At 39.6% G+C, this 13,851-nt stretch overlaps 1 protein-coding gene across 1 annotated transcript in view; it reads left to right on the forward strand.

Annotated features, from left to right (window-relative positions):
• LOC127227640 (ankyrin repeat domain-containing protein 26-like) overlaps window positions 1-13,851 on the forward strand; it is an 86,865-nt gene that overhangs the window by 14,817 nt on the left and 58,197 nt on the right. Inside the window, exon 8 of the mRNA XM_051192002.1 lies at window positions 6,076-6,115. Within this exon, the coding sequence (XP_051047959.1) occupies window positions 6,076-6,115 (40 nt within the window). The remainder of the gene's footprint in view (window positions 1-6,075; window positions 6,116-13,851) is intronic.

Here is a 13,851-nt window from a genome sequence, read left to right on the forward strand (position 1 = left end):
GAATGAAAGAAAGGTAAAAATCCCTAAGGCAAAACATAGATGAAGAGAAACAGGTTAACTTAGGTTATAAGAAGCTGGTTGGTGGCCCAAAAGAAAGCCTGCTACACTTTCTAATATTTTATTTTTCTCTTTTGCCAGTATTCCTACTTGTCTGTAGACAGAAGGAAAAGCCCATAGAATTTAAGGATTTTAAGGAAACTTAAACAAAATATGTCCTGGTACTTCAACCTATTTTTTATAATATTTATTATCTATTTACTTATTTATCTATTTATCTATTTGGGTTAAATGTCTGCACGTTCCATGGTATCCAAATAGAGGCCAGAGGACAACTTCTTTGTTTCCTTCCACCATATGAATTCTAGGAATCAAACTGACATTGTCAAGCTTGGCAGCAGGCACTTTGCCAGCCCTTGACCTGTTTTTAATACCTTAACCAAAATGTTGTTTTGATAGAAAACCTGAAACTCACAAATATGGAAGTGATTCATCTGCTCCTGGTAAGTGACAGAAAGGAGATTTGAACTTGAGTTCCTAGATTCTGAAGCCTGTCTTCTTCCTTATTTCTTATTTTGTAAGTGCCTTGATAATTGAGGAGGAGAGTGGGAACAGCGAGTTAAAAAGAAGAACAGCCAGCATCCAGAGTGACTCTCTGCTTCCCAGTTCATCATCTGACCCAAAAGTAAGGTACCCTAAAAGTAATTCCCCACATGATGTGGGAGTGCAGGAGGCTGAGGCAGAAGGATTGACATGAGTTCGAGGTCAGCCAGGCTACAAAGGGAAGAATAAGCCGCCAACCAATATAGCAAGATCCTCTCTCAAAACGTGAAAGAATTATTTTCTTACGTTTTCTTCAGGAATATTTTTTTCTCCAGTGTACTCAATGATAACATGGAGCCTGGAATGAAAAAATAAAATAAAAAGTCAAAAGAACATGATAGAAAACAAGTATAACACTCTATGTTATGGGACTGAGAGTTGGATGAACAATTCCTGGACAAGCCATCAAGGAAGTAGTGAGTTAGGTAGATAAAAGCTCCAATGCTTCAGAGCTGAGGAAGATGAAAGGGAAGAATCTACTTTAAAATCCTGGGCATATAAGCAATGTACTGAGTAGGGGAAGACAAATGTTCAGACTGAAGTCAAAAGTCCAGATGAAACTACAATAGAAACAGTGGAGTTAAGGCAGGAACTCTACACTACAAGTATGAAAATGTCCGTTTTCTCCTGCATGACTCACAGCTGCCTTATTAGCATAAATACTTAACTATTTTTTTCATTGGGTTTTTGAGGCAGAGATCCCTCTGTAGACCAGGCTGGCCTCTGACTCAGAGATCTGCCTGTCTCTGCCTCCTGAGTGCTGGGGTTAGGGTGTGTGTCTCCAGCACCCAGCTATGAATTTCTGGGGATTTTTTGTTTGGGTTTTGGTCTTTATTTATTCATTTATTTTGGTTTTTTGTTTTGTTTTTTTGTCTTTTGTCTTTGAATGTATCTACATGTGTGGGTGTGTGGGCGTGGCTTTGGGAGGTCAGACAACAGCTACTGCCAGTCTTCCCCTTCACCTTGTTTGAAGTGGAGTCTCACAGGTTGCGGGAGGCTTTCCTGTCTCTACCTCCCTCACTCTGTAGGAGTGCTGGGGATACCTATGGACACAACTGATCCAGTTTATATGGATTCTGGGCATCCAAACTCAGAACTTCATGCTTGTCTGACACACTGACCCACTGAGCCATCTCCCCAGCCCATGAATAGTTAACCCTTTACTCTTCTTCCTCATGTTTTCTGACTCAGTGTTTGGTGTGCCCTCAACTTCTTTTTCTCTATGTTCTCTATTTCACTCAGGCATACAAGGCATTTTGATCCCCTGGCTCTCCCTCAACTCCTTCCAGCCCCCATGCCTCTCTCAAAATCACGTGCTTTTCTTCATTTTTAAATATATGTAGCCCACCAAGTCCAGTTAGTGTTGCCCATATGCACACAGAAGAGTCTTTAGGCACATACAAACCCTCCCAGGGGCCTATCTTTGAAGAAAACTGACCATCTGCCCCTCAGCAGCCACTGACTGACTGCCATAGCTCCTCAGCTAGGAGTAGAGCTCTATGAGCCCTTCCCATATCAGTGTTAGAATACTGTCTGGTTTGGTCTTACTTAGGTTTCAGGAAGGATTTAATATAATATTTCCATTAATTATAATTTCTGGCTATGAAATAATATAAACAACTGGCTGGGGTGTGGTGGCCCACAGCTTTAATCTCAGCACTTGGGAGGCAGAAACAAGCCCATTTCTGTGACTTTGAGGCCAACTACTCTATATAATAAGTTCTAAGCCAGCCAGAGCTACATAGTGAGATATATAATAATATAAACAACCATATTTTTAATGTAGTAGATAAAAATCCAGACCCTCACATGTGCCAAGCAACAGTCTACACTTACATATACCCTTGATCCACATAGTATTCTCTCTTATTTAATTTTTTAAAAATTGCGAGCATGAGCACACTATATTACATCATATCTATCCATCTCTCCCCCATCTCCACCTATGACCCACTACTCACTTTTGAATTCATGACCTCTTCTTCCTCTCTCTCTTCCTCTCTCTCTTCCTCTCTTTCTCTTTCTCTCTCTCTCTCTCTCTCTCTCTCTCTCACACACACACACACACACACACACACACACACACACTTAAAACAACACTCCAAATATGAGCAAAGTTGTATGAACAAAAGGTATTTAAACTGTACAGAATGTTCACTTTGTTAGTTCAGGGGACCCAGCACTTTGCACATGCTGGGCAAGTCCCAGTAGGGAGGGAGCCTTGCTCATAAGCTTCCTTGTAAGGTGTACAGTTTTTCCGCCCGCCGCCCGGTCTGGTCCCACCACCGCACCAGCCCCAATTAACACAGAGACACTGTATTTGATATAATTCTGTTGGCCTTGTTACTTGTTTCTTATCCGCTAGTTCTGTCTTAATTATTAGCCCATTTTTATGTATTTCCACCTGGTCTTACCAGGGAGAGGCAGCTGGTGGTTTTTCCTTTTCCAGACTCTCCATCTTGGCTCTCCTTACTACTTCCTCTTTTTTCCTCATCTCCTAGTCCCTCCTATCTTCCTTTCCTATTGGCCAACAGTGCTTTATTCATTAACCAGTATGAGAAACATATACAGAATGACATCTCCCATCATCTGCCAATACAAGAGGACAGTTTAAACTTTCCTGCTTTGCTGAAGTCTGCCAGACACACTATGGCCTATGGGCTAAAGATGAAAGATTACAAAAGACCTTCGGGTGACCAGACAGTGAGTTGTCTCTGTCATTTCTAGAGTTTATATACTATCCTTCTGTGGTCTTTGATGGAGTTGAAGACAGATAGTTATGGTTATAGTTTTCCTTAGTTAGGATTCAATGATAAGGTACATATAGGACTTTAGACTCACAAGATAAAATAGATGATAAAATATTTTCTTAAATCTTACTAAATGTTAATGGACTAAATATTGTTAACTGTGATTCTTATTGGATAACTGTTATGTTATATATTTTGCTATGTTAAGGTTATAACCCTTCTTTTTTACTTAGACAGAAAAGAGGAGATGATGGGAGATGTCATTCTGTATATGTTTCTCATACTGGTTAATGAATAAAGCACTGTTGGCCAATAGGAAAGTTAGGTAGGCAGGACAAAACCAGGCAGCGGGTGGAAAACCGTACTCCTTACACTTCCTGAAGGCTGGAATAATGGGTATGTCACCCAGCCTTGCCTAAAAGCTAACTCTTCAAAACTTACTTTTAGAGAAAGTATTCTTGCAGTCTGTAGGGTTGGTTGTAATGGAAGAATGCAATTTTTTTCTTAGTTTAAAATGCTGGCTAGCAATTATCACAGAAAGAGTCTGATACATTAACAAAATTTGAGCTTTTTTTAAACTTGAAGTAAATGTGGGAATATATAACTAAAATGTTGAGCCTATTCCCCCTTTTAAATGAAAACATCAACTGTGGATTACATGATTCATTTTTACAGTTCAGATACTTATAAAAGTGTTCATCTTCCTAAACAAGTAAGCTTTTCCTGAGTCAGATCTTCAAACCCCAAACTTAGCATATTATTCTGATTTGTTCCTAAGCCTATGGGTGCCCTAAGTATGCTAAGTTCCAAATAAAGGTGTTGGCTTCAACCCTCTCCTGACTCTTCCCTGTCTTTTCCTTTTTTAATCTTTTCTGCCATCCACCTCCCCCATCCCTAGAATATGACAAATACGTGTGTGTGTGTGTGTGTGTGTGTGTGTGTGTGTGCGTGCGTGTGTGTATGATTTCTCTAGTATATGACAACAGGGAGGTAGAACTCAAACACTGAGCACTGAAGCAGGAAAAACCTTGATTCTGTCAGCCCTGACATCACCAATCTGGACACTCACCATTGTCTTCATATTCTCCCCACATTTTCACGCCCCACTTATGGGGCAAACACTGCACCCAACAATGTTCAGTAAACATTTCAGAAAAGGGGAAAGAAAGTAAGAGCCTTCAGAAGACAAGGAAAATTGGAATGTTTTCCTCAGGATATGATGTGGTTGCACACGAGAACCATGCACCTGTGATTACCTGCACGTGACCTCTCCAAGTCTAAGCCAATTAAAAATTCCAACAAGGAGGGAAAAGGGACTACTAAAACTCTACCCCTAGCTGAGGAGGTATTATCAATTATGGTCACTGGTAGGTTTCTGTGCTGGCTCATCTTATTTCAACTTGACATCCAAACTAGAGGTATCTGAAAGAAGGGAACCTCAATTGAGAAAAATGCCTCTGTAAGATCCAGCTGTAAGGCACTTTCTTAATTAGTGATTGATGGGGAGCACCCTGCCTATTGCGTGTGGTGCTATCCCTAGGCTGGTGGTCCTGAGTTCTATAAGAAAGCAGGCTGAGCAAGCCATGGGGAGCAAGTCAGTAAGCAGCACCCTCCATGGCCTCTGCATCAGCTCCTGCCTCCAGGTTCCTGCCCTATTCAAGTTCCTAGCCTGACTTCCTTTGATGATGAACAGTGATGGAAGTATAAGATTAATAAGCCTTTTCCTCTCCAATTTGCTTTTTGGTCTTGGTGTTTCATAAAAGCAATAGAAACACTAAGATAGTTCCCCATGCCCAAGTGGATGACTGTATTCATACCATATGGGCAACACTAACTGGATCTGTGGTTTAAAACTCAGGAGGCAAAGGCAAGAGAAACTCTGTGAGTTAGAGTCCAGCCTGGTCTACAGATCTAGTTCCAAGACAGCCAGAGCTACACAGAGAAACCCTGTCTCAAAAAAAATGATTAATAATAGTAATAAATATATAAGAAAGACATGAAGTTTTGAGGAGGAGGTGATAAGGACATTTGGGGGGAGTTGGAAGTGGATATTATCAAGATATTTTTTATATATGTATAAAGTTTTCAAAAAGTGAATCTGTAGATATATAAAATAAATATCCATTTCCATCATGTCTTCACGTTATGTTCAAATATGCTACACAGCTAGAAGAGTGGCTTTTTTACCCAGTTATGTATAGATATCCATTATAGGAAAGAGGAAATTCATATTCTACAAAGAAACAAAAAAAAAAGATCTTCTGTGGTTGGCCGGGATTCTGCCTGGGCTATCCACACCATCCCCAATAACTATTTTATAGTTTAAGTACACAATTTTCATAGCCTGTTTCTCCTTGTTTTCATGCCTTATCTTGTGTTCACCCTGCCTGAGTCCAGAAAACAGCCTTCATAACTGCCTTTACCTCCTCTGACCTTGAAAAATAAAATATTATGTTTATAGCATTTCCTGGGCTTCAATATAACAACTGACTCTTATGTTTCCCTTATCAATAATAATTTACAATTCAAAAATAATTGATAATTTATATCCTCTTTAGTAATTTCTGCTTAAATGGAAAACAGAGTCTGTCTTCTGCTTCCAGCTTGATGTAGGACTGTTGCCTATCACTGGACAACGCAATAAACACTGTAGTCTTGGTAGTTGCACATTGGTGCATATGTAGGTGAGTTTTTGTGTTTTCTGAAGATTTTTTTTTTCTAACAGGAAGGACCAACAGAGCCAGGAATTGAAAAAAATGGAAAAGGTGATTTTTCAGGAAAAATAAATCACAATTTGCCTTGTGTTGAAAGAGAGCATTAAAGCATTAAATATGATACTGGTGAATGTCTGTGAATATCTTCTAAGCTACAGCTAAAATTTCAAGACAACCAAAGGTGGAATTACACTTGTAATTTCAGAAATTATGAGGCTGAGGCGGAAGGAGCAGGAGTTCGTGGACAGCCTGAAGCACATCGTAGGGAGGGACAACCACAAGGAAATACAGAGAGAGAGGAAGACAAGGAAAAAGGAAGGGAGGGAGGGAGGGAGGGAGGACAAAAGGAAGGAGGGAGGGAGGGAGAGAGGGAGGAAAGAAAGAAGATCCAACCATAATTTCCATTTCTTTTCGATGTTTTTACCCTTTTAATTCATTGTGATGTTTGTTGCTCTTTGACATTTGGCTTTCACTACAGAAACTATTGGTTCTTGTTTTCTCTGAGTCTTTTACAAAATTACGTATGGGTAATTTCTGAACTGCCACAAAAATTTGTGGAAGAATCTGTGCACTGCCTTATCATAGCCAGTGTTTCCTTAGATAGCTATGGCAACTTTAGGCAATTCAATTTCTTTTCTTTGGGGCTGGAGAAGTGACTCGGTGGCTAAGAACACTTTCTGCTCTTACAGAGGCCCAGTTTCAGTTCCCAGCATTCACACTGACTCATAACCATTCCAGTTCCAAGGGACCTGGCACCCTTCTATGGGTACCAGGCATACACACACAGTGTGTGCAGACAAAATGTATAAAATAAAAATATTTTTAATATTTTAAAGTATATATTTAACTAAATAAACAAAATTCTCCATTTACCAAATATCCTTATTTAGTATTTTTTATATTATAATGTCTCATTTCCTTACGGAATAATTCTAGGTAGCACAATCTCACTACACATGTGCATTTGTCAGCAGAGCCAGCTGGAGAGGCGATGTCAGTGGAAGAAACAAGGAGGCTTGATGGCAGAGGAAATGACCAGCATCAGGTCTGTATTAATTCCTAGTTATATTTCTCATTAATTCTATACCTTATAACATGGTAAATAAGAATCTGGGAAACGATAGGCTGATGGATGTTTATTCAGGAAGAGATCATTTACACAAGAAACAGATGACCATTATTTCTTGTTCTTTTTTTTTTAAATAATATTTAGTCCATTAACTTTTAGCATGATTTAAAGAAAGTATTTTATCATCTATCGTATCTTTGTGAGTCTGAAGTCCTATATGTAACTTATCTTTAATACTAACTAAGGAAAACTATAACCATAACTGTCTTCAACCCCTTCAAAGACCACAGAAGGATAGTATATAACTCTAGAAATGACAGAGACAACTCCCTGCCTGGTCAGTCACCTGAAGTTCTTCTGTAATGTTCCATCTTCAGCCCATAGGCCATAGTGTGTCTAGCAGACTCCTCAGCAAAGCAGGAAACTTTAAACTGTCCATCTGTATCGGCAGTTAGTCAGTCACTTTTCTCTGTGTTCTGCAGACTGTCTGGCAGAGTCTTCTATGAAGCAAGAACCCTGTAGCAATGTCCATCTTGTATCAGCAGTCACTTACTTGTGGGTCCTGCATGTCCAGTTTATACAGCATAAATTCAAAGAGTCCAGACAAGAGCAATATCTTGCCCAAATGGCTAGTCTTCCCACATTGAAAGCAAATACCACAATGTGTTTCTTCAAGGTTCATCTTCCTTTCTGATGCTGGTGGTGTTTCCAGGAGCAGTTGTGCCTCACTGTTAAGAAAAAAAACCCTAAACCATTTTAAATGCCATATTATGTAGGTCTTTGAAAGAATGCCTACCCTCAAATACATCTCTGTGTATCTTGAAAACCTAACTAACTTAACTCTAAGTTTTGACTATCATAGGTAACTATCTATAATCTGTATTAAATTATACATTACATTTTTAAATGAGCTTATAAAAACAATACCTAAACAAGAGAGATATACACATCACAAAATTGACCTTAAATTATATCAATAAATGAAAATCCACTTTAAAACAAAGTATTCATATCTATGCCATAATCCCCTTTTTACCTTTAAAATAAGTGGTTGTGGTAATTAACCATTTATTACCAAGCCCATTTAAATTACAATAAACATTTATAAACAATATTTGGGAATTTGGGCATCGTTCTTTCCAAACTACTTCCTGCTGGTAGGGGAGCGCTGTCATAGGGGATCTGAAGGAGATGAAGAAATCCTGGCTGTAATCTGTAAAGTTGCCTTGTCCCAACTGTTTTGAATGTTGGATCACCTGGGATTCTGTTTCAGGGGGTCTTGTTTGATCAAACCACATTAGTCTAGAAGGAATCCTCAGCTTTTCATTTTCTGTGGAAACAAAATTAGAAATCCTTTTCCCCTGTAACTTATCCTTAGACTTAAATTTTGAAGTCAAAGCTTTTTTTTTCAAGCTGATAAATTTTATTTTCTCTGGGGAGGATTGTGTAGGACCGTGGGCAGGATGTGAGCAGGGTTTGAGCATAGCCAGGGCATGGGCACTGACGCATACACAGAATGAGTAAGTCAGTAGAAGGAATGCCCTGAATTGTTTAGCTAACCAGTAATTGGCTATAAATTGCAGCAGTAGAGATAGCCTTGAGCTGAACCGGATAGACCCATTTTGATCTGGTCTGAACCGAATAGAACCAGTCTGAACCTGTCTAAACCTCTCTAAACAGGTTTGAACCAGATAGAGCAGGTCTAAACCTGTTTGAGCCAGATCAAACCAGTCTGAACCGGATCGAATCGGTCTAAACAGGATCAACCCGGTATGAACCGGATCAAACCTGTCTAAATCAGTCTGAAATGGATAGACCCAGTTTGATCCGGTCTAAACCGGATGAAACAGGTCTGTACTGGTCTGAACCAGATCGAACCGGTCTGAACCGAATAGAACCGTTCTGAACTGGATCGAACCAGATAAAACATGTCTATACATGTCTGAACTGCATTGAAACGGTCTGAACGGGATCAAACCGGTCTAAACCGGATAGAACTGGTCTGAACCGGTTTGAACCGGATCGAACCAGTTTAAACCAGTTTGAGCAGGATCGGACGGGTCTGAACCTGTCTAGGCCAGCCTGAACTGGTTTGAACCGGATAGAGCAGGTCTAAACCGGTTTGAGCTGGATCGAACCTGTCTGAGCCGGTCTAAGCCTGATGGACCCAATTTGTTCCGGTCTAAACCGGTTTGAACCAGATAGAACAGGTCTGAACCAGATCAAGATGGATAGAGCCGGTCTAAACCGGATCAAGCCAGATAAAAACAGGTCTGTACCTGATCTAACTGGTCTAAACCGCTCTGAACTGGTTTGAACCAGATAGACCTGGTCTAAACCGGACAGAACCGGATCGAACCAGTCTTACAGGTCTGAATTGGATCGAACCAATCTAAACCTGTCAGAACCAATCTGAACCGGATAGAATTGGTCTGAACCAGTCTAGACCGGCCTTAGCTGGTTTGAACTGGATTGAGCCATTCTAAACCGGTTTGAGCCGGATCAAACCGGTCTGAACAGGATCAAACCGTTATGATCCAGATACAATCTAAACCGATTGGAACCAGATCGAACCGGATAGTGCTGGATCAAGCCGGATTAAACAGATCTGAACCGGATCGAACCAGTCTAAACAGGTCTGAACTGGTTTGAGCCGGATAGAACCAGTCTAAACCTATTTGAGCCAGATGGCACTGGTTTGAACCAGATTGAACCAGTCTGAACCAGGTAAACAGGATCAACCTGGTATGATCAGATCAAACCTGTCTAAACCAGTCTGAACCCTCTGCATCTGGATTCTAATTCAACTCAGTGTTTAGTTAATGGGTGTTTGTTTCTGTTTCCAACAGGTATTAGATGAGGACTCCATGATGGTGGATAAGTTAGTTGTTGATCTCACTATCTGGGAAGGGCATTTATGGTAGCCTTTCCACGGTTGTTCATATTGTTAGTTGGCGGCAGTCTTGTAGGTCTCTAGACCTTTTTTGGGTTCAGTTTTCTCTTCAAACCAATAATGGCTTCCTCTTTTATAAATTCTCTCTCTCTCTCTCTCTCTCTCTCTCTCTCTCTCTCTCTATCTATCTATCTATCTATCTATCTCTCTCTCCTGTCTTCTGTTCCTACCCTGACTCAATCTTCCTAGTCGCATGTGCTTTCCTCACCTCCCCTTCCTCCCTTCTCTTTCTCCTGCTTCTCTCTCCATTCACTGACTGCCCCCACTTCCCATGTGCTCTGGGGGGACTTGTCCCTTCCCCCTTCTGAGAGGGACTTTATATGAATCTCTTAGAATACACCTTGTATACTAGTTCCTCTGGTGATATGAATTATAGGCTGGTGATCCTTTGTTCTAGGTATAAAATCCATATATGAGCGAGTACATACCATGTTCCTCTTTTTGTGACTGGGTTACCTCTTTCAGGATGGTTTCTTCAAGTTCCATCCATTTTCCTGCGAATTTCAAGATTCCATTGTTTTTTTTTTTCCACAGATACCCTAACCCTAACCCTAACCCTAACCCTAACCCTAACCCTAACCCTAACCCTAACCCTAGATACCATTATTGTTTTCTGCAGAGTAGTATTCCATTGTATAGATGTGCCACATCTTCTTTATCCATTCTTCAGTTGAGGGGCATCTAGGTTGTTTCTAAGTTCTTGCTATTACAAATAATGCTGCTATGAACATAATTGAGTGCATGTCTTTGTTGCATGGATGTGGATCATTTGGGTATATGCCGAAGAGGGGGATTGCTGGGTCCTGTGGTAAACTAATTCCCGTTTTCCTGAGGAACCGCTATACTGATCTCCAAAATGGCTGGACGAGTTTGCACTCCCACCAACAGTGGAGGAGTGTTCCCCTTTCTCCACATCCTCTACAGCATAAGTTGTCATTGGTGTTTCTAATTTTAGCCATTCTGGCAGGAGTAAGATGGTATCTCAAAGTTGTTTTGATTTGCATTTCCCTGATAGCTAAGAATGTGGAGCACTTTCTTAAGTGTCTTTCAGCCTTTTTGATTTCCTCTATTGAGAATTCTTTCTTCAGTTCTGTCTCCCATTTTTTAATATGGTTATTTGGTGTTTTGTTGACTAGTTTCTTGAGTTCTTTGTATATTTTGGAGATCAGCCCTTTGTCAGATGTAAGATTGGTGAAAATCTTTTCCCAGTCTGTGAGCTGCCGTTTGGTCTTGTCCATTGTGTCCTTTGCCTTACAGAAGCGTCTAAGTTTGAGGAGGTCCCATTTATTAATTGTTGATATCAGTGTCTGTACTTCTGGAATTATGTTCAGGAAGCAGTGTCCTATACCAATTTGTTCAAGATACCTCCTACTTTCTCTTCTAAGAGGTTCAGTGCGGCTGAGTTGATGTTGAGGTCTTAATCCATTTGGACTTGAGACTTGGGTCTATCTGCAGTCTTCTATACACCATCATCCAATTGTGCCAGCACCATTTGTTGAAGACGCTTTCCTCCCCCCATTGTATACTTTTAGCTGTTTTGTCAGAAATCAGGTGTTCATAGGTGTGTGGGTTTATATCAGGATTTTTGATTTGATTCCATTGGTCTACCTGTTTTTATGCCAATACTAGGCTATTTTCAGAACTATAGCTCTGTAGTGGAGCTTCAAGTCAGGGATGGTGATGCCTCCTGAAGTTCTTTTATTGTACAGGGTTGTTTTGGATATCCTGGGTCTTTTGTTTTTCCATATAAAGTTGGTTATTATCCTTTCAAGGTCAGTGAAGAATTGTGGTGGGATTTTAATGGGGATTGCATTGAATCTGTAGATTGCTTTTGGCAAGATTGTCATTTTTACTATATTTATCCTACCTATCCAAGAACATGGAAGATCCTTCCATTTTCTGGAATCTTCTTTAATATCTTTCTTTAGAGCCTCAAATTTCTGTTATATAGGTCTTTCACTTTTTTGGTAAGCATTACCCCAAGATACTTTATGTTGTTAGTAGCTATTGTAAAGGGTGATGTTTCTCTGATTATTTTCTCAGCCTCTTTGTCATCTGAATATAGTAGGACTACTGATTTATCTTATATCCTGCTAGTTTGCTGAAGGTTTTTATCAGCTGTAGGAGCTCCCTGGTAGAGTTTATTGGGTTGCTTATGTAAACTATCATACCATCTGAAAATAGAGACAGTTTGACTTCTTCCTTTTCAAATTGGATACCCTTGATCTCCTTTACCTAGAACTTCAAGTACAATATTGAAGAGATATGTAGAGAGAGGGCAGCTTTGTCTTGATCCTGATTTTAGAGGAAACACCTTAAGCTTCTCTCCATTCAGTTTGATGTTGGCTGTTGGTTTGCTTTATATTGCTCTTATTATGTTTAGGTATGTTCCTGTTATCCCTGATCTCTCTGAGACCTTTATCATGAAAGGGTGTTGAATTTTGTCAAAGGCTTTTTTAGCATCTAAGGAGATGATCATATGGTTTTTCTTTTTCAGTTTGTTTATATGGTGGGTCACATTGATAGATTTTTGTATGTTAAACAAACCCTGCAATCCAGGGATGAAGCCTACTTGGTCATGGTGGATGATTTCTCTGATGTATTCTTGAATTCGGTTTGCCAGTATTTTATTGAGTATTTTTGCATCGATGTACATCAGGGATATTGGTCTGTAGTTTTCTTTCTTACTTGTGTCTTTGTGAGGCTTGGGTACCAAGGTTATTGTGGCCTTATAGAAAGATCTTGGCAATGAACCTTCTGTTTCTATTGTGTGGAACAATTTGAGGAGTATTGGTATTAGCTCTTCCTTGAATTTCTGGTAGAATTCTGCACTGAAACCATCTGGCCCTGGGCTTTTTTTGGTTGGAAAACTTTTGATGACTGCTTCTATTTCATTGCAGGTTATAGGTCTATTTAAGTTGTTTGTCTGTTCTTTATTTAATTTTGGTAAGTGATAGTTATCCAGAAATTTTTCCATTTCCTTTGAATTTTCAATTTGTGTGGAATACAGGTTTTCAAAGTATGACCTGAAAATTTTTGGATTTCCTCTGTGTCCGTTGCTAAGTTCTCCTTTTCATTTCTGATTTTGTTAATTTGCATGTTCTCTCTCTGCTTTTTCATTAGTTTGGATAAAGGTTTGTCTATCTGGTTGAATTTCTCAAAAAAAGCAACTCTATGTTGCATTGATTTTTTTTTTTTTTTTTGTATTATTTTCCTGGTTTCTATTTTGTTGATTTCAGCCCTCAAATTATTTCCTAGTGTCTACTCCTCTGGGGAGAGTTTTCTTCTTTCTATTCTAAGGCTTTCAGTTGTGCTGTTAATTCTCTTATGTGACTATCCTCTGTTTTCTTCATATGGGCACTTAGTGCAATGAACTTCCCTCATAACACTGCTTTCAAGGTGTCCCATAAGTTCAGGTATGTTGTATCCGGGTTTTCTTTGAATTTTAGAAAGTCCTTAATTTCTTCTTTAACCCAGGTGTGGTACAATTGCACATTGTTCAGTTTCCATGAGTTTGTAGGTTTTCTGCTATTTGTGTTGTTGTTGAATTTTAAAGCATGGTGGTCTGAAAAGATACAGGGGACTATTCCAATTCTCTTGTATCTGTTGGGGTTTGTTATGCCACCTAGTATGTGGTTTATTTTAGAGAAGGTTCCATGTGGAGCAGAGAAGAAGGTATATTCTTTTGTGTTTGGATGGAATGTTCTATAGATGTCTGTTAAACCTAGTTGAGACATAACTTCTGTTAGTTCTTTTGTTTCTTTG

Source organism: Phodopus roborovskii, unplaced genomic scaffold, assembly GCF_943737965.1.
Source record: "Phodopus roborovskii unplaced genomic scaffold, PHOROB, whole genome shotgun sequence".
In the NCBI taxonomy this organism is placed as follows: Eukaryota; Metazoa; Chordata; class Mammalia; order Rodentia; family Cricetidae; genus Phodopus; species Phodopus roborovskii.